General features: G+C 45.7%; 2 protein-coding genes and 1 long non-coding RNA gene across 4 annotated transcripts in view; 2 read left to right on the top strand and 1 right to left on the bottom strand.

Moving 5' to 3' along the window:
• Positions 1-5052: 5052 nt before the first annotated feature.
• LOC128400826 (uncharacterized) lies at positions 5053-9425 on the top strand. 2 transcript variants are annotated; one of them, XR_008327386.1, is made up of 3 exons: positions 5053-5228; positions 7528-7632; positions 9289-9425. It is a non-coding gene; the product is annotated as an uncharacterized LOC128400826 (long non-coding RNA). The 2 variants fall into 2 exon arrangements; XR_008327385.1 differs by lacking the exon at positions 5053-5228 and adding an exon at positions 7293-7407.
• On the bottom strand, positions 7605-10686 carry C13H14orf119 (chromosome 13 C14orf119 homolog). Its single transcript, XM_053363412.1, has 2 exons — positions 10563-10686; positions 7605-8142 (listed from the first exon to the last, which is right to left on the bottom strand). Exon 2 carries the CDS (start codon positions 8139-8141, stop codon positions 7794-7796), a length of 348 nt encoding a protein of 115 aa, XP_053219387.1. The 5' UTR covers position 8142; positions 10563-10686; the 3' UTR covers positions 7605-7793.
• Positions 10687-11015: 329 nt separating this feature from the next.
• The window catches only part of ACIN1 (apoptotic chromatin condensation inducer 1), a 35863-nt gene continuing 24535 nt past the window's right edge, over positions 11016-22343 (top strand). The window contains exons 1-3 of the mRNA XM_053363410.1: positions 11016-11277; positions 16345-16410; positions 16712-16823. Coding sequence (XP_053219385.1) covers positions 11140-11277; positions 16345-16410; positions 16712-16823 — 316 coding nt within the window. The 5' untranslated portion in view covers positions 11016-11139. The remainder of the gene's footprint in view (positions 11278-16344; positions 16411-16711; positions 16824-22343) is intronic.

Here is a 22343-nt window from a genome sequence, read left to right as displayed (position 1 = left end):
GCTGTCGACATGATCAATCTGTTCTTCCTTGCTCCAGATTAACACATAAACACACACATACACACAGAGAATCTTGAAAGAATATTTAGAAAACTATGGTATAAAAGGAAACATCCTGGCAGAATTAGACTGATCTCTGTATTGTATGAATATAAGTTCGTAGGGAGGTAAAAAGAAACTATATAAGAAATATGTAACTGTGCAGTATAAAGTAATGGATAGACAAAGCACAGTGAAATTAATTGGAAGTCATTTTTAACTCCCCCCCCATAAGTTTTATAATTGCTTTCAATTCCAGGAGTATATATGATGATAGTTATATTAATCTTGTTGTATCTTAGAGTGGTGGTTTGTTTTATTTTTCTGTTATTTGTATGCTTGTTTACTTGTTTGTCCGTCCATTTTTTCATAAATGTATTTATTTTAAATTAATAAAGATATATTTTAAAAAACAACCCCACACACATTCTGAAGGATGGCACCCGAAGGAAAGTGCGTGCGTCCAGAACAGGAAGCAATTGAGAGGGACTTGAATGCAAACAGGAAAAAAAGACACGGCAATGCATAAGTCAGCCTGCTCACATCCCTCCTCAAAAATTTCCTGTAAGCCCCACCTAAGGTAATTTCACTCAGCAGGGAACAATTGGAAGGCCAAAGGTCTAAGTCTAAGCAGAAGGAGATTTTATTTACAGTGGTACCTTGGTTTATGAACTTAATCCGTTCCAAAAGTCCTTTCTTAAACCAAAGCGTTCTTAAACCAAGGCGTGCTTTCCCATAGCAGTGGGGGACTCAATTTACAAATGGAACACACTCAACAAGAAGCGGAACATGTTCTTATTCCAAAGCAAAGTTCACAAACCAAAACAACTACTTCCGGGATTGCAGCGTTCTTAATCCAAGTTGCTCATAAACTAAGCTGTTCTTAAAACAAGGGTACCACTGTATTTTATTGTGTTTATATTGCAGCAAGAAAGGAATGATTACTGGCCACACCTGTCTGAAAGCAACTGGGAAAACATGTGCCTGTGTAAGTAAAAGAGAGGCAAAATCTCTGGCCTGGGAACGGTTGGGATCTGTCAATTCCAGTTTTCTCGATTTCTCATTTTTCCAATCGTAAATTCAGTTCTCCATTTAGTTGTAACAATTTGCAATTAAAGGGGGTGGGTCGTCGTGAATATTTGTCACCATTCTAGTGCGATTGTCTGCTAAATAACGTTTTTGTATGCGCTTTCATACATATGTATGTGTGATCATTGATGTTTCTAAGTGACATACATAAAAACAAGCCAGCTGGAACAGAAAAAGTCTCAGTAACACGAAGAATATCCCTGTCTAATTTCAGGTGGGAAGGAGTTCCATAGGCTTTGGTTCCACTCTATGTACATTTTTGCAAAGCAATTTCCCCCTATAATGCATCTTGCATGCTATTTTCACCAATATATGCATTTCATTGTACACTTCACCATAATATGCACATTTTTGCAAAGCATTTCCCTTTTAATTTACAGTGGTACCTCGGGTTAAGAACTTAATTCGTTCTGGAGGTCCGTTCTTAACCTGAAACTGTTCTTAACCTGAAGCACCACTTTAGCTAATGGGGCCTCCTGCTGCCGCTGCACCGCTGCTGCACGATTTCTGTTCTCATCCTGAAGCAAAGTTCTTAACCCGAGGTAATATTCTGGGTTAGCAGAGTCTGTAACCTGAAGCGTATGTAACCCGAGGTACCACTGTAATGTGCTTTTGTACACATTAACTCCACTGGAGAACTGAAGTGTAGCATACAGAGATGTGCAACTTGAAAACGAGTAATAAAAATACTTTGGGGGAAGAAGAGAGATGTGCGACTTTTGAAGGATGGCTGATTTGGTGAGCATATTGTTTTAGAAAGCGCTGTTGACTTTCTCCCTGATCCGTACCTAAAGGTTGGAAACTGCCCCCTTCCGGTCAGTGAGTGCCTTCTAGATAGGCCTTTGGGGCAAATCTCCCCAAACGTAAGGAGAACTAAGCAACATGTGTCTAGAGTATGGTTACCAGATTTTTTCCAATGAATGTATTCTGCTCTGGTCAGACCTCACCTGGAGTACTGTGTCCAGTTCTGGGCACCACAGTTCAAGAAGGACACTGACAAACTGGAACGTGTCCAGAGGAGGGCAACCAAAATGGTCAAAGGCCTGGAAACGATGCCTTATGAGGAACGGCTAAGAGAGCTGGGCATGTTTAGCCTGGAGAAGAGGAGGTTAAGGGGTGATATGATAGCCATGTTCAAATATATAAAAGGATGTCACATAGAGGAGGGAGAAAGGTTGTTTTCTGCTGCTCCAGAGAAGCGGACACGGAGCAATGGATCCAAACTACAAGAAAGAAGATTCCACCTAAACATTAGGAAGAACTTCCTGACAGTAAGAGCTGTTTGACAGTGGAATTTGCTGCCAAGGAGTGTGGTGGAGTCTCCTTCTTTGGAGGTCTTTAAGCAGAGGCTTGACAACCATATGTCAGGAGTGCTCTGATGGTGTTTCCTGCTTGGCAGGGGGTTGGACTCGATGGCCCTTGTGGTCTCTTCCAACTCTATGATTCTATGAATCCAGGGATACATTTTTTTTTTTGGAAACTGAGTAGCAACAGGGAGTCAGTAGTGGGGATGGTAAGGCAAAAGACCCTGGGCCCAAGCATACATGCATATTGTATAAAGGTGCAAAGCCCTTCTTTCGCACCCTGTGAAACATAAATGCACAGAGTTTTTAAAAAACTGGGCAACAGCCGCCCGCCCGCGACTCCCGAGCCTCCCCTGATCTGTCAAAACAAAGCAGGCAGGAGATCGCACAATAAACATCCTATGCGCACAATACACATCATATGGGGACTTCTGGCGAGGAAGAATGGCGGGCGCCACAGAAGTGAGCAGCTCCTGAAGCCAGCCAGAGCCAGCTGCGCTACCAGGCTGGCTCCGGGCTGCTGAGGCTGCCGCTGCCACATTTCCCGGGGACAGATTTGCAAATCTGGGGACATTCTGGGGCCGGAATTTGTCCGGGGACAGATTTGCAAATCCGGGGACTGTCCCCCGGGGACATTTGGTAACCCTAGTCTGGAGCCCATCTGCCTACTTGCCACAAGACCACGAAGTTCAGAGTCTAAGATTACGGCATCAGTGCTTGTTGTCTTCACAGAGAAGTCAACAAGTTCGTCTGGGCTTTGCATCAACAGCGTCCTATTTACAGCAGCCCTGGGGCTGTTGCAATGTGACCGCTTTGCTGTGTGTCCCCCCCCTTCTTATCTCGCTTCTCAGATGATTTATTGCGGGTCCTACCTAAACACAGCCAAGGGCTTTGGGATTGGCAGACAAGATGTCTTGCCTCAGGGCTGGGGCCGGGGCAAACCAAAAGCAGACAGGCTCTCCTTTTGACACCAAGAAAGCTAGAGGCAGATCAAGGAGATGGAGCAACTCCACAATGAGGAAAGGTTGCAACATTTGGGCCTTTTTAGTTTAGAGAAACGGCAAGTAAGGGGGGGGCATGATAAGTGCCTGAAATCATGCAGTGCGGAGAAAATAGAAAGTAGGAGAGGGGTATTGTTTTGTTTTATTATGTATTATGTATTTATTATGTATTTTGCATCTCATTTTGTCAGCTACGGCAATGGCTCGCATCTCCAAAAGAGTATGGGAGAACATGATGAGAATGTCCAGTACCAAGATGTTGAGCACGCTGATTTATGGAAGTGAGTCATGGGCAACATATAACCTGTTATAAGAATTCTGAGGTCTCAGATATAGAATAAATATTCATAAATGCACACACATCTAAATATATGAACCATGTGTTTGGAGGAGCAATCCTGAAGCCATTTTGACTCTCCCAGTGACCTCAAATATTCCTCCGCAGTAAGGGAGGCAAATGGGGAAAGACTTCCCATTGTCTTTTTGCTTGCAAATCCTGCCTTAAGGGCGTATTTGTGTACGAATAGGGTGAGCCTGTGACCTGGATTCAGCAACTAAAGTATTAACCATCACAAAAGAATGGCCAGGCTGCGCAGGTCATGCAATCAGTGACCATTATCAGGTATCCTGGTAGGCAGGATTTCTGCTGTAGACCGCTTCCATCTGTGATATATTATGATTTTTTGGGGGGGTGGGTCCTGGGCTACAGGGTGGGCAATTTCAAGAGTCTATATAGGGGCTTCAGTTACAGATAGGTAGCCGTGTTGGTCTGCCATAGTCAAAACAAAAATTTTTTTTCCTTCCAGTAGCACCTTAAAGACCAACTAAGTTAGTTCTTGGTATGAGCTTTCGTGTGCATGCACACTTCTTCAGATACACTGAAACAGAAGTTGCCAGATCCTTCTATATAGTGAGAAGGTGGGGAGGGGTATTACTCAGAAGGGTGGTGGGAATGGGTGATTGGCAGATAGCTGTGATGAGCCTGTTGACGACTCTTAACAACTGCAATAGGTCTTACAGGAAAAAGCAAGGGGTGTATAATGAGATAAGAATCCAATGTCTTTGTTCAGACCAGGTCTCTCCATGGTTTTAAGTTTGGTAATGTCGTCAACAGGCTCATTTTTATATAGGGGCTTGTTTTATATAGGGGCTTGCGCACCGTTGTTCAGGGTTCTCCTCCCTCCTGCGTGTGGTGAGTGGGGACCCTGTTACAACAGTTCCTTTAATAAAGATAAGGCTTATTAGCCGCTTTGCTTCTCAGTATATTCTGGTTGGCCTGTTATTTTCTCCTACCAATAGGGGACCCACTTAAGGACTCTATATGGGCTCTGGAATACCCCATAAGGGAAAGGGAGCAGTTTTTCTTACAAGAAACCGTTAGAAGTGACATCTCAACACCTTCCACATGCGTTGCGTCAGGAGAAATTGGGGTATTACAGGGCAGGGCAGACAAAGGTGTGCTCTCCCAAGCCCACATTCCCAGCATGTTTGCACTCCGGTCTCAGCGATCTCTACGCTGGCTTGGTGATGTTCACAGACTGCAAGATGGCAGGATCCCCAAGAATGTAGGGATCCCTTGCAAAGGACCAGCGTGCCTGGAGACAGACATTCAGATCTTGTATCCATAGCAGTGACCAGAGGAAGAATGGCTTGCTGGGAGGAGCACAGAGAGAAGAAATGCCAGGGTGCATCTGCAGCAGCACAACTAGATGGCTTCATCTGCCCCAGATGCAACAAAACATGTCTCTCCCACATTGGTCCCTACAGCAACAGCAGGAGCTGCAACCATCCAAAGGTGAGGCAGACAGGTGCCAACAACATTCTCCTTTTGTATTTCTCTGTTGCGAACCGCCCTGGGATGTTTGGATGAATACAGCGGTATACAGCGGTACCTCGGTTTTCGAACGTAATCCGTTCCGGAAGTCTGTTTGAGTTCCAAAACGTTTGAAAACTGAAGGCAGAAGCCTCATTTCTTGTTCGATTTCCAAGGTGCATTCGAAACCTGAGGCATTTACTTCTGGGTTTTCAGCGTCCAGTTCTGAAACATTCGACTACAGAGGCGTTTGAAAACCAAACTACCACTGTACAAATGTAATAAATAATGTTAATAGTATTTTTTCTCCTTTTCCTAATACTCATTGGCTATTCAAATGAAGGAAAGCTACTGCTTATCAACCTAAGCAAGTTGTGCTTCCTTTTTCTGATTACTTGGCTATAGCTTTTGATATAATACAGATAATTGAACAAACATTGTTGCATTACATTCTTCATGAAATTATCTTTCCACAGATATGTAATTTTATGGTATTACTCCAAAAAAAGTAATGTTACGAGCCATCAAACCTCAGAAAGACACTTTTCCCAAAAGGTTTCCACAATTTTGATCACTAGTGTAGACCTGGCCTTGTGCATCTTAATCGAATGGGGGAAAACTGAGTGCAAACTGCAAATGGCAGAAATCCATTTATTGGTTAACGTTCCTGTTTCACCTTTCTTCCACGAGGGAACTCGAGTCTACCTGGGAGCTACAGATGGTTTCTGTGTGTGTCCAGCCGCTGAGTGGACGCAAATGTGGACACCTTCAGACCACTCCTGTGACTTGTAGGGCATCATAATCCATTTCAACGATAATTGCAAGAGTGTGTGTGTGTTTCTCTCTGTTGATATGCCCAGCCAGACACGTTACAGGCATTCCAGTCTGTTAGGTATTTGTATTAATTACGGGCTTAATATCCAAGCTATGGCTGCTAAGAGGTTGCTGGAACTCTGTCATAAGGCACAGCTTGCCTGTGATTTCGCAAACAGGGCCTCCCTTGCCTGCAAACGGCTAATCCCATTGATACAGACGCTTGATTGTTCTCCAGCACACATTCCTATTTTTAAGTCAGCTGCCAGCAAAGCAAACTTTTAAGGAAAGGCACCCAGAAGGGTTTGTCCTGGTCGGCCAACCTAAAGCTGGTCTCTTAAATTTGATCACGGTGACCTTCCTGATCTTAAGGGGGCTGACAAAGACAGAAGTGTTTTATTTATTTTATGGTTTCAACAGATGCCCTCCACTGGCTTAGAAAGGGCAGATATTATAGCCCATATTATTTAGACCAAGGGTGGCCGACCATTTCCCACAGGCCATCACTACCCACGCAATTATTGTTTAAAAAACCCCCACAGTATTTGCCCCTCCAAAGATTCCCTGCTGAAATGCCATGGTACCAAAAGGCTTCCCACTATTGCCCCTATTTTTAAATTTAAAAATATATATTCTTAATTATTATTTTTTTAAAAAGAACGACTCCAGAAAATTCCCTCCTGGGGATCCACAAGGTTTTTTGTACAATCTCCCATGCAGTTGTCCATTAAAAAATATCTAGTGAATGCAATAATGAATGAGAAAGACATTTAAAATAGTGTAGAACAGATGATGAAGGCGGCTTTGAGAACTGCCCACTTATTTTTACATTTTTGGCCACACCCACTCTGCCATGCCCCTCCCCCTAAGACTTAGTGATGGGTCAATGCAATCCTTGGCCCGAAAAAGGTTCGCTGCTGCTGATTTAGACATTTGTGGTACAGGAAAAACTGAAGATCATCGCCCAGAAGATCAATGCCCTAGGTGGGAAGTGTCAAAAATTAAAATAAAATAAATTATCAAATATTCTCATCTCAGTTTTCTCCTAAACGTGATTTCTACTCAAACCAAAAGAGCCTTTAGCTGCGTGTGGGTGGGATGTTTTTAAACGCATTTCTTCCCCTCCTCAGTTTTACTGTATATACAGTGGAACCTTGAGTTGTGGACGTAATCCGTCCTGAAGGCACGCCCGCAACTCGAAGCGTTCGCATCCAGAAGCACCACATCTGCGCATGCGCACGGCAGGATTTAGCGCTTCTGCGCATGTGCGAGCGGCGAAACCCAGAAGTAAGCCGTTCTGGTACTTCCATGTTGCCGCAGAACATAACACAAAAAGACGTAACATGAAGTATGACTGTATGTGGGACTGCTTGTTTGTTTGTAAGTCACTTTGGGTTGCCCTGGGAAAGATAAAGTGACTGACATACTGCATAATAAAAAAAAAGCAAACTTGCATTTCTGTTTGCAGGTAGGGAGAGGTTAGTGACAGATGAAAGAGGCCCTGACAATCAAAAAACAGGAGAGAAATACAGATGGCTCAACTCCTTTCAGGATAACCAACCATTTGCATTAGGTATACATGTTTATTTTGTTTCCCTACAGCTGACAGTCACACATAATATTGAGAAAATTTGGAGGGGGGGAGGAGAGGGAGGATCTGGCACAACCGTGAGGAATGTAAAAGTAGTCACTGCATAATGTTTTTGAGTGGAGGGAGGCACTACTCAGCCCCTGTTACGCCTGCCCAGCGGTCGCCGCCACCTCTTGGTAAAAGCGGGAGGCCAGATCCGGCACGGCCTCCTCCAGCTGCCTGACGAATTCGTTCCGCTCGGCCTCTGACCAGCTGCGGAACCACTGGTCCCACAGCCTCATCTGGCACTCAAAGATGGAGGGGGGCTTCCCGGGTCCCACGCTGAGCCCCGCCAGCCCTTCCAGCAGGGGGAGCACCTTCCAAGGCACAGCCTTGTCCACCAGGTCGCGGAGGAACTGCTCTCGTTGCGCTGGGGCCCAGCCCGACAGCCAGTGCAGGAGGCAGCGCATCTCTTGCGCGGTCACGTACGACAGGGGCAGCGGTTCGGACATCCTGCGGGGCAGGGGAAGAGCGGTGAAGAAACACAGGCAAGGGGAATTATGCGGCCTTGGGAGAAGCGAAGGAGCCTTCAGGAGACAGGGAGAGAGAAACAGGGCTTTGTGGAAGGGTAGGATTCAAACTCAAGAGTGGGAATAATAATAATATATATATATTTTTATATCCCACCCTCCCCAGCCAAAGCTTGGCTCAGAGCGGCTAACAACAATAAAAGCAACACAGCATTCTAAAATCAATTCATTTTAAAATCAATTCAAAATCAAATCAAATTAATGGCAACCATTGGGCTAGAGTTCTATGAGGATTACCAAAAGAGGGGGTCAGACTGTGCCTTGAGCAAAGGCCTGGTGGAACAGCTCTGTCTTGCAGGCCCTGCAGAAAGATGTCAAGACCCGCAGGGCCCCAGTCTCTTGTGACAGAGCGTTCCATCAGATCGGGGCCACTGCTGAAGAAGTCCTGGCTCTGGATGAGGCTAGCCTAGCCTCCCTGTGGCCAGGGACCTCCAAGATGTTTTTGTTTGAAGACCGTAAGGTCCTCTGTGGGATATACCAGGAGAGGCGGTCCCGTAGGTACTGATAAGGCTACAGTACGAGGATCCTAGGCCTCATAGCATAACTTTTGCCAAACCCAATAATGTCAGTCCTTGATGTTTCCAGACAAGCAAAGTACCCTTAATAGCTAACTTGCAACATGGGTGTAGTGGTTCAGTGTCCGTAGGGGTGAGCGTTGAAGACCCCTTATACCATGTCTGCAGCAGGGCCCTGGCCTCCAGCGTCTTAAGAGTCACCCCAGCAGCATGAAAGAGGAGCTTTTTAGCCACCGAGGATTGGCTCCTACGGTCACTCTGGAGAAAGTGTGTGCGAAGAAAACCATTCAGGAATCACTGAAGTCTTGAGTTGAAAGGGACCCAAACCCGTTGCAAAGCAGTTGTTCTGTATGCTCCAAATCTAAGCATTATGGGGCACATTTCCAAGAGAATTGTGTGCACATTCTGTTACGTATAATGGAACTTCAGAGGAAACTTAGATGGTTGTAATATCTTAAAAGGGGTGTATCTGTGACCGTGTCTCTCTTTTACTCTCCCTCTCCCTGGTCTCTCCTCCTCCTCCTCACTCAATATCAATTCTTCTCCTTTTTTAGAAATACAGCAAAATGTGGTTCCCATCAAAGGAATGGACACAGGATACCAGCCAAAACTATTATTTCCACTTCCACAGGAATAGTTGCCAAAATTCGTCCCCTGGAGGTGCCACGAATTGAACCTGGCGTTTTGCTCCACGTGCACAGCCTATACAAATGAGGGGACCAAGGCATGCCTTGAAGGCAGAGTATTGGCAAATGGGTGTTGATGGTGCAATACAGGAAATGGTGCTGTTCCAGATGCCTGCATGTAACAATCACTCTAGAAGGCTGCAACACCACAGTGAGCTGTGCAAAACTGTGGCAGGCTCTCGTGAAGAGCAGCAGAAGTAAACAAGAGATGGAAAAGACCCTGCGAATCCTGGAGACAAAGAAGTGCACAATACAAATGATCAACTGAAAATGAGCAGAGTGAGAATTATGTCCTGGGATCCCATATGCTGGCAGCAGGGGAGGTTATGAAGGCTCCTTCTTCAAAATACCAGGGACCTTACAAGAGAAGATTTGCAACAGAGAATTCTGGAAGATGTAGAGGAAGCTGAATATATGAGTGTCCAGTCAGGAATGCCCTGATGGTACATGGGAATGAGGATAGGAGGTGGGCTGGGGATGTTTACATGTGAAACCTGGGTTCAAACCTTCTATCAGCTAAGGATGTAAAATGAGAATATTATTGTATACATTTATTTCCCCTGATGGAAATCAAGGCAACTTGTAGGATCTGAGAAGAACCTGAATGTCGGATCAAACACAGGGTGACATTCTTATCATTTATTAAGCAATGAAACTAGGATCCACTAATACCCTATGAATACACCGGCAGGAAACATCCCAGTAACTAATTAAAAACGTTGCAGCAAATAGCTTGCTTTTTTTTTTTTTTACACCAGGGAACATTATCTGAACCACCTCTTAGCTCCTGGAGGGAGGGGGGTGTCCGTTTTTGATCTGAGAAGGACTCTCGCAATCGTCCACCCACCCCACCTTCCGAAAACGTGGAACGTTTCAGAAAGATCAGCCCTAAGCATAGTTCTGATTTAAGTGCAAATATAGCCCCGAGATTTCAGAAGGTGGCGGCGCAGAGGGAGGGTCAAGTTTCGTCACTAACCCTCTCCCCACCACCCACCCATTCATTTGTGCAAATGCCACAACGGGAGGGGCTGCCATTGCAATTCCACGATTCCCTCCCCTCCTATAACATGACAGGCTGGGGGTGGGGGGTGGGGGTGACGCTCCCAAGAAAGATCCCCGGAAAGCCGGCGCCGAGTTCTCACCTGAGTCCGCTCCCTGCTCAACACGCGCCTCCTCCCGTCCCGACATCCAATGTTGCCGCTTCCATTTTTCACCTCGGGGAGGAGACTCGGGAAAAGGGACGGAAAGAGCCGAGCGCGTCCGGAAACGCCCGAGCGTCAGTCCAATGATTTGCGCGGGGAGGAGGAGGAAAGAACGATCGCCTTCCTCTCGGCGGAAATTGCCGAGGGGGTTTCGCGCGACACGGCCGGGGGTTCCGGCGATCGCCGGAAGTTACCGAGAACCTTGCCGGAACTTGCTTCCGGATTGGAGCGCTCTTCGGGAGACCCGGAAACACCCGAAATAGCCCGGAAAGAATTGCCGGGCGAGGGTAGCACCCGCGCAACTCCCCCCTTTGCCCTCCCTCCCTCCCCTCATTTGGGGTTCTGGCTACTGAGCGGAAGTGGCCGGAAACGCACGACTGCGAACGAAGCGCGGGCGGAGATACTCGAGCGAAGTCGAAGGCGGTGTCGGAGGTCGCCTCAGAGCGCCGAAGCCCCCTCCGGAAGTTTCCGAACGCCCCCGAAGCTCCGGGGAGGGCAGGCAGCGGCGCCACACAAGATGGCGGACGGGGAGGAGGTTACTCTGGACGGGAGGCCGCTCCAGGCGTTGAGGGTCGCCGACCTGAAGGCGGCTCTGGAGCAGCGCGGCCTGGCGAAGAGCGGGCAGAAGAGCGCGTTGATCAAGCGCCTCCGCGGGGTGAGAGAAAGGGCCCGGCGGAAGGGGGCCCTGGGGCCCGGGCCGCTCCGCGCATGCGCAGACCCAGACAGGCAGTTTTTTGGCCTCCGCGACGGGGCTCGTGGCCCTGGGGTGCAGATCGTTAGTACGCATGTGCGGGGCAGTATCCCACTACTGCCACCAAGTGGCGGGGCGAGGTTGTGCGGGGCGCCACCGGTTGCACAAGTGGGGGGGGGAGAGGATGGTGCCCACACCACCAAAGGGAGAGGGCCCCCCCACTTCTGACATCACTTTGGGGTCATCCAGCAGGAGGAGGGAGTGGAGGTTACTAAATCAAAGCGGGATTGGGATCCAGTGTTGGAGGGAAAGTGGTAGGTTTTATAACCCATTAAATTACAACCATATCCCGTTTCAGTTTCACCTTTCACCCTTGCAAAATTATTTTTTGAGGGGGGTGTCCCCCTGGTTAATTCTCTGTGTTTTATACCTTCATTGAGCTTCCCTGGCAAATGTTACAGGCGGTTAGGACGAGCCAGGTGAGCTTTGCAAGAGCTCAGCTGCTGCGTTGGAGCTCTCCCAGTTGAAGACGCCTTGCATTTTTATTTTACGTCAAGTTTCTGCAAAACGTTAAAGTGTGCAGAGGGTTTTGCGAGTATCTCCCATGAGCACGCTGAGAACTTTGCACAAGGTCGGCTCCAAGTCTTTCAACTTCAGAACTGTACCCCTCTGAAAGCAGGCATTTCTCTATTCTGTCCATGTACGAAGGAATGTTGTGTTTGGAATGTAATATAAGTAAATGGAAGCAGAATCTGTGAATGTATCAGAAGTATAGGGAGTCCAGAGTGAGGGGTTGGGAACCTGTGCATTTTACCCTGTGTCGACTTTCATTCTTGATGCCACGGGGCAGGGAGTTAGCAATTGAAAAGGAAGACAAGTTGTGGTGCCCTGTCCTGGGCAAAAGTTCGTTATGCTCTGCTTTTGGTGTCAAATGGATGTATGGGATAAATGGATATTGCTCGTTCTTATGTCATGTTATTGGAACTGTTCCCAGACTGTACGTGTGTGCATGTGTGGTGTTATCCTTCCCCCCCCCTTCCTTGACTTAAATTCTGTGATCATGATAGTAACACCTGCTGAGTTCATGGCAGAGGTAAGATTTGAACCCAGGGCTTTCCTGCTTCACTGTTGAATCTCTTGGGTTACAGTAGCTGTCAGTCCTCTGGGTATCAGCGCTTTTCTGGCTGCTTAGAGTGTAGTACTATGCCAGTTTTCCAATTTGTGAATAAGCCCTGATGTGCTTGGTGCACCTTTGTGCCACGTAAATTAATCAAAGCCTTTGGTGTGTAGCTGCAAATTTGGATTATAGAAGCATACAAAGAACCTAGCTGCTGGATCAGGGCACAGGCCCAGTTAGTTTAACGTCCTGTTCTCGCTAGTCTGGTGTCCTGTTCTCCAGCAGATGCCCAAGGGAAGGCTGCAGGCAAGACCTGGACGCAACAGCCCTCTTCCTACTTGAGTCATACTGCCTCTTGACAGTGGAGCTAGACCATAGCCATATCCTTCATTATAAGGCAGTGTGATGTAACACATAGAATTGTAGAGTTGGAAGGGACCACGTTATAGTCTAACCCTTTTGCCCAACCTGGGGCTCAAACCCACAACCCAGAGAGTAAGAGTCTTTTGCTTAAGAAATGGGCCCTCAAATGCAGGTTTGAGTTGAAAGTGGGTCCAGTGTCCGGAAGGGTTGAAGACTATTGGTGTAACAGGTTACTGTGTTGTACAGTGATACCTCGGGTTACGTATGCTTCAGGTTACATATGCTTCAGGTTACAGACTCCACTAACCCAGAAATATTACCTCGGGCTAAGAACTTTGCTTCAGGATGAGAACAGAAATCGTGCTCCGGCGGCATGGCAGCAGCAGGAGGCCCCATTAGCTAAAGTGGTGCTTCAGGTTAAGAACAGTTTCAGGTTAAGAACAGTTTCAGGTTAAGAACCGACCTCTGGAACGAATTAAGTACTTAACCCGAGGTACCACTGTACTAGAACTGGGAGACTTGGGTTCTAATTGCCATGCACCCGTGAAGCACATTTGGGGTCAGTATCTCGGCCTCACCTACCTTACAGGGTTGTTGTGAGGTTAAAACAGGTGGCGTACGAGTTTGCTGAAGGAAGGGCAAGACAGAAATGTAACAGGCAACATGGGGCTGTGTGTGGTGAGTCAGTTACGTTTTACATGAATCCTATTTGCACTTACTTCATTGCACACGCGTGATTCTTTCTGCGTTAATAGACTCTGTCTGGGCGGGAGTCAGGTCTTAATTTGAGCTGCAGCTTGTTAGGATTCGGGGCTGAAAGTACTGAGAGAGCCCACCATGGAACCTGCAGGGTGCTCATAAAGAAGAGTCGCTCTTCCATCAGTGACTACAACCAGCCTCACGTCATTGGGATTAAAAAGAGAGGCTGCCAGGTGGGCTTGAGCGCCAGTAACTCTCTTTGTAAAAATTAGCCATTGGTGGAAGCGCTGAATTAGGCAAGGCTTGCGCTACACAATCAGTAACTTCTCTTGAGAATTACTTGTGCTTAGATACAATGCAGTTGCATTTTCCGAGTGTCAGTATGTTTCTGGCTGGCACTGTAAATTCCCCCATCTTTGTAAAGAACTCGCTTCCTCCTGTATTCTGCATGTTTTCTGTTGATTTGTTCTTCTGGCTGGAGTAATTTGGCCCCCAAGAGATTCGGTCAATTGACCAAATGAAAGTATCTTTAAAGATAGTTAAAATAGTGACCAACAGGTTGTATGTGAAGTTCAAAACAAAAATTAGACGGCTGTCATTTGTTGAAGAATATATATATTTATTAGATGCACGTTTCCCTCAAGGAACTCAGTGTGGTGTACATGGTTATCCTGCCATTATATCTGCACAACAACCCTGTGAGGTAGGTTAAATTGAGGGCATTTAATAGGCCCAGCATCACCTAATGAGCTTCATTACTGAGTGGGGATTTCAACCTAGATCTCCCTGGCCCTAGTCATGAGATCATACAATAGTAGAGTTGGAAGGGATCCTGAGGGTCATCTAGTCCAGCCCCCTGCCAAGTCTCCAAACTCTGCTCACTAGACATTAGCTTTTGTTGCCAATTACTTCTTGTTGCCCCCGTTTGAAGATGCCTGCAGTTAATAGGAAGTGTTCACTATAAGAAGCATTGCTTTTTTGCTGTTGGGTTTTGCAGGCGTAACATGACAGTGTACTGAAATTTTAAAAAGTAAACACCTTTACATTAGAGAGCCAGTGTGGTGTAGTGGTTAAGAGTCTCGTAATCTGGGGAACCGGGTTCCTGTCTCCGCTCCTCCACATGCAGCTGCTGGGTGACCTTGGGCCAGTCACACTTCTCTGAAGTCTCTCAGCCCCACTCACCTCACAGAGTGTTTGTTGTGGGGGAAGAAGGGACAGGAGAATGTGAGCCGCTTTGAGACTCCTTAAAGGGAGTGAAAGGCGGGATATCAAATCCAAACTCTTCTTCTCTTCTTCTACATTGGCATTTAGAGCCTCATGGACTATTTGACCATGGTCAAATAAGGAGCCAACTAACAATTGACCAGTGTACCAATCCTACTTCTTGCCACTGTTTTAGTCGATGTTCTGAGTTTCAGGCACGAGTGGAAATTTGTCCTTGTTTTCATCACTGAATGACACGGATACCTGCTTTCAACTTTCTTATTATAGTAGACCTCATTCTGTGTGTGCAGAAGGGGTTGTCATTGCTTCTGATTAGGTAACTTTTTTGGGGTGGGGGAAGATGCCCTTTTGCATTTAGGTTGGCTGGGTTGGAGTGGAGCCTCTTCCCAGGTGGAAGAGGCTACACTCTGGCTTTAAATCAAGTTTAGTTACCATTAGATCGCTCCAGAGATTTTGGACTAAAACTCCCATCTACCACGGTCAGCACAGTCACACTGGCCAAGGTGAATGGGAGATGGGGTCCAAAAAGCTGGAGGGCGCTGGGTTGGGGAAGACCACATTAGCTGCTGTAGGAAACCAGGATTTATCTGAAAAGCACACAGAATATTAAATGAGCCTCAGCGTCATGACTTTGGTTTTTCTTCTTTCAAAGCCAGTTATTATGACCTACCTGAATGGATTGTTGTGCAGATAGAGGATAACATTTTGTATCGTCTTTTGCAAATGAAGAAGTGTGCTGCAAATGATTAGCTGTTGCAGAAACTTCCGTGATGCATCTGGCAGGGTTCTGTGTGATGAGAGATGACTTGGGTGGTGTACATGTTTGGTGCTGTACGGATGTGCTGTTTCAGTGAGATGTTGACAAGTTAGTAGCTAAATGTCTTACCATGAATCGCACGTGAGCTTCCTCTGAAGATATCTGATGAAGGTTGGATGTGTAAAAATGTCAACTGGAGTTCCAGACTGGTGGCATGGGTGGTTTCTGACATGGGATAATTGAGTCCATTTCTGATCAAGCTGACATCTGTGGATTCAGCTGGATTGTACTAAATCCTAGTGAGATTAATTACATTCAGTAAGAGGCGCAAAAGAAGTGGTGCAAAATTATTAAGTAATGACTTCTGATTCACCATTGTGTGTTGGTGGAAAGGCATGCAGTGATTTGGAGGTGCCGTTGTGTTAGGGCTTGGAGACCTGGGCTTATTGTGGGGTATGAAGGAGAAGGTGGCCTTGGACCGGTCACAAGAGCTGGGATGGGTAGGGTGGTTTGGATTTCTTGAGTCAGGTTGCTGAGTGAGGGTTGGGGTGAGTTTAGGAAATGCAGGGTTGAGTTCAAGGCTAATCCTTGCTGAGAAAGTGACAGACGAATGCTGGGTTTAACTCATGGAACTGAGAATGGATTGGATGGTTGGTTATTGGACGTCTTGAGAAACTGGTGTAACTCCGGTTGTATCCTTTATGGCTTAGCATATGGAAGATGGTTCTTGATGGACTTTGGGATAGGGTGTTTTTTCTAAAAAAGAGAGATGGTGATTAGTATGTTTGGGGCATGGACCAGCCTTGGGTGCCACCAAACTTCTGGGCAGTGTGAGATTATCTGATCTGATATCTCCCTTTTTTCATTTCAGGCCCTGATGCTCGAAAACCTCCAGAAGCACTCAACCCCTCACACCACCTTCCAGCCCAATTCCCAGGTGAGAGATGCCCTGGGTGGTTGTGCTACATTGAACTGGCTGCAGGGAGCGCATCCCTTTCCCTTTTGTCTCTCTGCAGCTGGCCCTGAAAGTCCCGCGATAATTGTGTGTGCCCAGTTCCACTCCTGTCCCCACAGCTGCAGCGTGAATTTAGGGGCTCCTCAGCTTTACACCTAGGCTTACTTCCCTGGAGTTTGTGCCTTCCCATTCTGACTTGCTAGATCCACCATAACTGCCTAAGGTTGGGGTCGAAACTCTTGCCCTCCTTGTAAGGCCCACTTTCTCTATTGTGTCCTGTCAGATTGGCGAGGAGATGAGTCAAAACAGCTTCATCAAACAGTACCTGGAAAAGCAGCAGGAGTTGCTGAGGCAACGTCTGGAACGGGAAGCTCGGGAAGCTGCGGATTCAGAGAGTGAGTATAATGAGCCCTGTTCTCTCTCTCTTCTGATTCTCCACCCCAGTAAGACTTGGGAGGCTGACTGCCTTTCAGAACCAAAGAATTAAGGCACATTCCTGTATTGCTGTTGTTGGCTTTTAATTCTGTAACCAAAGAGCCGGAACGGAGCCCACACTTCCGGCTAACAGGAACTCTTAAGTCTAATTGGTAGCCAGCATATCTTTTGCCTGCTGCGGATGTTTGGAATGAAACCAAAATGGATGTCTTGGAATGGTTTGTGTTCTGAGCAGTCGTATTGCCTACCCTGGAGCTCCTGTGGCATTTGGAAGCTTGTGCCACTTTTGAAAATACTGATTTTGTTCATTCCCAGTTAGTGGCACTTTCCACAATATTTGTATTACACAAGAGTCTGTGGTCATTTTAGGTGGAAAAGAAAAATGGTACAAATGTTTCATCCTGCTCCATGAAAAACGGAGGCTCTGACAATTCGAAACATACAAAGAGAAGTCTGTGAGGTTACAGACAGCTTCCTTCTTTTCTTTCCTCCTCCTCCTTTATATATTTATTTATACCCTGCTTTTTTACCTGACGGGAATCAAGGCAGCTTACAGATGAAAACAAGAACCACTAAAATCATAGAAAAGGCAATTGTTAAAATACAGTGGTACCTCAGGTTACAGACTCCACTAACCCAGAAATAGTACCTCGGGTTAAGAACTTTGCTTCAGGATGAGAACAGAAATCGTGCGGTGGCAGCAGGAGGCTCCATTAGCTAAAGTGGTGCTTCAGCTTAAGAACAGTTTCAGGTTAAGAACGGACCTCCAGAATGAATTAAGTTCTTAACCCGAGCTACCACTGTACAATTAAACACTGATAGAATTAAAGCTATACAGTGGTACCTCTGGATGTGAACGGGATCCGTTCTGGTGCCCTGTTCGCATCCTGAAGCGAACGCAACCCACGTCTGTGCGGGTCGCGATTTGCCGCTTCCGCGCATGGCGTCATTTTGAGCACAAGCGGCGAAACCCGGACGTGATGTGCTCCTTTACTTCTGGGTCGCCGCGGAGCGCAACCCGAAAAGGCTTAACCTGAAGCGACTTCAACCCGAGGTATGACTGTATAATCTAAAAAATCTGTTTAAAACATACCAATGATTGCAATGAAAACAGCGCGATACAAGCAGTAAATTCCCAAAAGCCTGTTGGAAGAATAAAGTCTTCACCTGCCAGCAGGACAGCAAGGAAGGAATCAATCAAAATGTTTATTCGGCTTTACGCCCATCATGAAACACAACAAAACAAATCAAATAAAACAGCGGACTCATTCAAACCACAAGTAGTATAACACAGTTCACAACTCACAAGGACAGATATTAGCCGTTCATAAAAAAAGTTTAAGATTAAGATTAAAAAAAATTAGGCACTACACTAAAATCAATATCTGATGTCATTATAGAAAATTCTTAAAACTATCAATAATCAGCTAACATTCCATTCCGTCTCTTGTACGAGAGGACGGCTGTTAGGAATTTAGCAACCTGTTGGGTAATATAAGGATCCACATCTTGAAGAACCCAGGCAAGCTGTAGGTCTACTGGTTTGTCAGCCAGCAAGGAAGGGACCTGACGAGCGTCTCTAGGGAGGGAGATCCAAAGTATGGGAGCCGCCACTGAGAAGGCCCTCTCCTGCATCCGCACCAAGCATGCCTGTGAAAGTAGGGTGCTTCCTCCCTCCCTCCCTCTCTTTCTCTCTTCCTTCAGTTTATATGCCACCCTTCCCTCCCAAAGGAGCTCAGGGCAGCAAGCACATCAGTAATAAAAACATTTGAAAACACATTTTAAAAATAGTTGAAAACATTATCTCAGCCAGTGACTGTCAGGAACAGTGTTTTTCAGTCATCAAACGCCTAGGTAAACAGGGTTGTTCTCAAGTTCCTCCTGAAAGTTAATAGTGATGGATCCAGGTGCAACTCACCTGGAAGGGATTGTAGGGGCCGAAGTACAGTGGTACCTCGGGTTACATACACTTTAGGTTACATACGCTTCAGGTTACAGACTCCGCTAACCCAGAAATATTACCTCGGGTTAAGAACTTTGCTTCAGGATGAGAACAGAAATCGTGCCCTGGCGGCGCAGCGGCAGCAGCAGGAGGCCCCATTAGCTAAAGTGGTGCTTCAGGTTAAGAACAGTTTCAGGTTAAGAACAGACCTCCAGAATGAATTAAGTACTTAACCCGAGGTACCACTGTAGTTGATATTAAGGAAGGCACTCTTTTAGTTACTGACAAGTCTGCAATTCTAACCCCAAAGAGTGACCAAAAAATTCAGAAAAATTGTGTTAAGTTCCAAATTAAGGAATTGGATAAGAACACTGAAAGACCAAGAAATATTTTGCCTGCGGAAAGAAAAATTGATAAGAAGATTGAAATGATGGGCAAAAAGGTGGAGGAAAGGATGCTGTCATTTTTGTCTGCTGACGGCTGTTTTTAAATCCTTATGGGTGTCTCTATTGAAAGGCAGGTTATAAATTCCGTATAGAAAACAAGTAAATATGTAACTTGGAACACAAACTTTGATGACCTGGCACGTTAAATGGGTCCTTGGAAAAAGCCCCTAGTAAAAAAGCAAAGGGACTATTAAAATGAAGTTGATGAGTTAGAAAACGTTTTGAGGAGAAACAGCTTGTTCTTGTGGAGTGTTTCTGATGAAACAGAGGGCAAACAGCTGGTACTCTCCAGTAAATTATGGGTTCGTATTCTGCACATTTACTGATGGACAAGATAGCATGGAAGTTTTATATCAGGTATCAGAATACTGTTGACTGACCATGACAGTTATTAATAAAACTTTCAAGATAGCGATATAAAACCATTAAGTAGTTTATGTTACTTAAAATCGGAGGTTGTGATTAACGAAGGTCATGTTTAAGTCTTCCTTCCTCAGGGATACTGCAAGAAGAAACGTGTTGAAATTTGTGGTTGTGCAACAGGATAGGCATCAATAATTGGTGTGTTTCTCCCTCTAAATGAATTGCTTCTTCATGCCCCATTAGGATAGGCAGTGTATGTTTGTTATTGAGAAGAAGGTCAGTTATTTATTGTCCGCTTTAAGAAATTTGGAAATAACTTTGAAGGACAGTTTATTTATTTATTTTTTAAAAAAAACACCTTTGTTGCTATAAAAACGCAATCATCTTGTGAAGCTTAGGTGGGCATCTTGTTGAGCAGTGCAAAGAGCCGTTTTTGGCTGATGAGGTCAAAGGCCCTTGTCAGGTCTATGAAGGCGATAAAGAAGGCGGGCGCCTCATCTCTCGGCAATACTCCTGCAGCCGGAACAGTGAGAAAATCACATTGGCTGCTGACCTCTGACCTCTAAAGCTGTATTGTGACACGGGATAGATTCTGTCAGTGAATGACTGTAATCTGTTGAGAACCACAGCGAAGGTTTTCCCCACAATACTCCACAGGGAGATCAAAATATATCAACGCAGTTTCCAGTAATACCTATATACAGTCCTTTTTTTCTTTAAAATAATGTTTAGGGGTACTCTCGTTTTGACTCAAGAAAACCACCATTTTATAGTTCAAATCGGGGGAAATAAATACAGTAAATGGACAAAAGTACAAAGATTCACAAAATGTTTAGGGGTATGCGTACCCCTGCCTCTCCTCTCTCTATATATTTATTTACTTTTCCAAATTTTGAAATTTACAAACCATTGTCAAACAACCAAAACAAAAAGAGAATTCCATAAATTCCCATGGACTTCCCTCCTCCCCTTTGTGGGTCCTAGTGTTAACTTTTTTCCTTCTGCATCTTCTCTACTAATACAATTCTATTAAATCTCCATTACAACCGTAGTCCAACGTTAACGACAAGTATCATTCCGATCCTACTACTAATTTTAATTGTTTACAATGATTTTTAAGATAAATTATATATTTTCCCCATTTCTTGCTAAAATGTTGGTCTTCCTGATTCCTAATTTTTCCGGTCATTTTTGCCATTTCAGCATAGCCCATCAATTTAATGTGCCATTCTAAAATAGCCAAGTTTTCAGCAGGCATTTATAGGTTGAAACAGAAGGCACCTGCTGAATCCCTGTTGGCAAAGCATTGCTCAGGACTGGGCCAGTGACACTAAAGGCTCTTTTTCATGTTGATGTCACGTGAGCCTCACCAACTCTGGGGCAACCTAGGTTTGCCCATAACCCAGATTTTAGAATTAGGGGGATGAGTGCAGCAAACCTTGCCCTCAATCACTCCCTCCCTCCTTTCTCCTCCTCCAAAATAGCCATGGGAAAATCAGAGCCTTCTGCTTCCATTTCAGACATTACATTGGAACCCTAAACCATGTTTTATCTTAACCATGGTTTGCTGAAATAAGTCACTTTCTTAAATGCCGGGTTGTATCTAACTAGGTTCTACTCATGGTAGACCTGTTGGAATTAGTGGACCTACATTAGCCATCTCCACGAATGTCAACTTCCTACATGGCTGACTTTGGATGCGTCTGCAGTTTCAACAAACCACGGTCAAGATCAGCTTTGGCTTCTCAGGTTTGGGTGACACAGCAAGGTGTGGTTGATCTACAATGGAAGTGATGCTTCCAAACTCCTCCCTGCAGCTTTGATTGATCGATTGATCGATTGAGTTTATATACAGTGGTACCTCGGGTTAAGTACTTAATTCGTTCCGGAGGTCCGTACTTAACCTGAAACTGTTCTTAACCTGAAGCACCACTTTAGCTAATGGGGCCTCCCACTGCCGCCGCGCCGCCGGAGCACTATTTCTGTTCTCATCCTGAAGCAAAGTACTTAACCTGAAGCACTACTTCTGGGTTAGCGGAGTCTGTAACCTGAAGCGCATGTAGCCTGAAGCGTATGTAACCCAAGGTACCACTGTACCGCCCTATACCCAGAGGTCTCATACTTGGGGGAGGGGAACACGTGGACCCGAGATTCTCCGTTTCTCATTCTGATAATGCTGAACTGCTATTTAGCATCACATCTGAATCGACCCTGCAACTCTAGGTCAGTGGTGGGGGAATTTGGGTCCAGGTGCTAAACGTGGCCTGCTGTCCCTCTGCATTTGGCCCTGAGAATCCTCCCCAGGCCATGTTCCTTGCTGACCTTGCTTCTCACTCTGAGCATTTTTGCCTGCCTGGAATGTGTCCTTGAGCTCTCGCTTGTTTGGGTGGAGGATAGAGAGGTATGTGTGTGGAAGCTAAACTCCTGTGCAAAGGAAAAATTTACACTCCTTGCTGCACCAGCTTTTTGTCTCTGGTATGTTGTCCTCAAAAGGTTGCTTAGAAGGGAATGGGGCCACCCCTGCTCTAGGCAATTCTGATTTAAAACCAGATGTAACCGTGTAAAAGGTCTGACGGAATGATATTAAGCCAGATTTTCATAGCTCTGAAATACAGACATCTTAGGAGACGGTCAGATTCAGACATGATGCAGCAAGATTGCATTAGTTAATTACGGAAATGGATGGACTATGACAAATGGCATTTGGAAAACATGAACCGTTCGGAGCT

Source organism: Podarcis raffonei, chromosome 13, assembly GCF_027172205.1.
Source record: "Podarcis raffonei isolate rPodRaf1 chromosome 13, rPodRaf1.pri, whole genome shotgun sequence".
In the NCBI taxonomy this organism is placed as follows: domain Eukaryota; kingdom Metazoa; phylum Chordata; class Lepidosauria; order Squamata; family Lacertidae; genus Podarcis; species Podarcis raffonei.
Note: the sequence above shows the minus strand (reverse complement) of the source record. Positions and strands in the feature narration are given on the sequence as shown.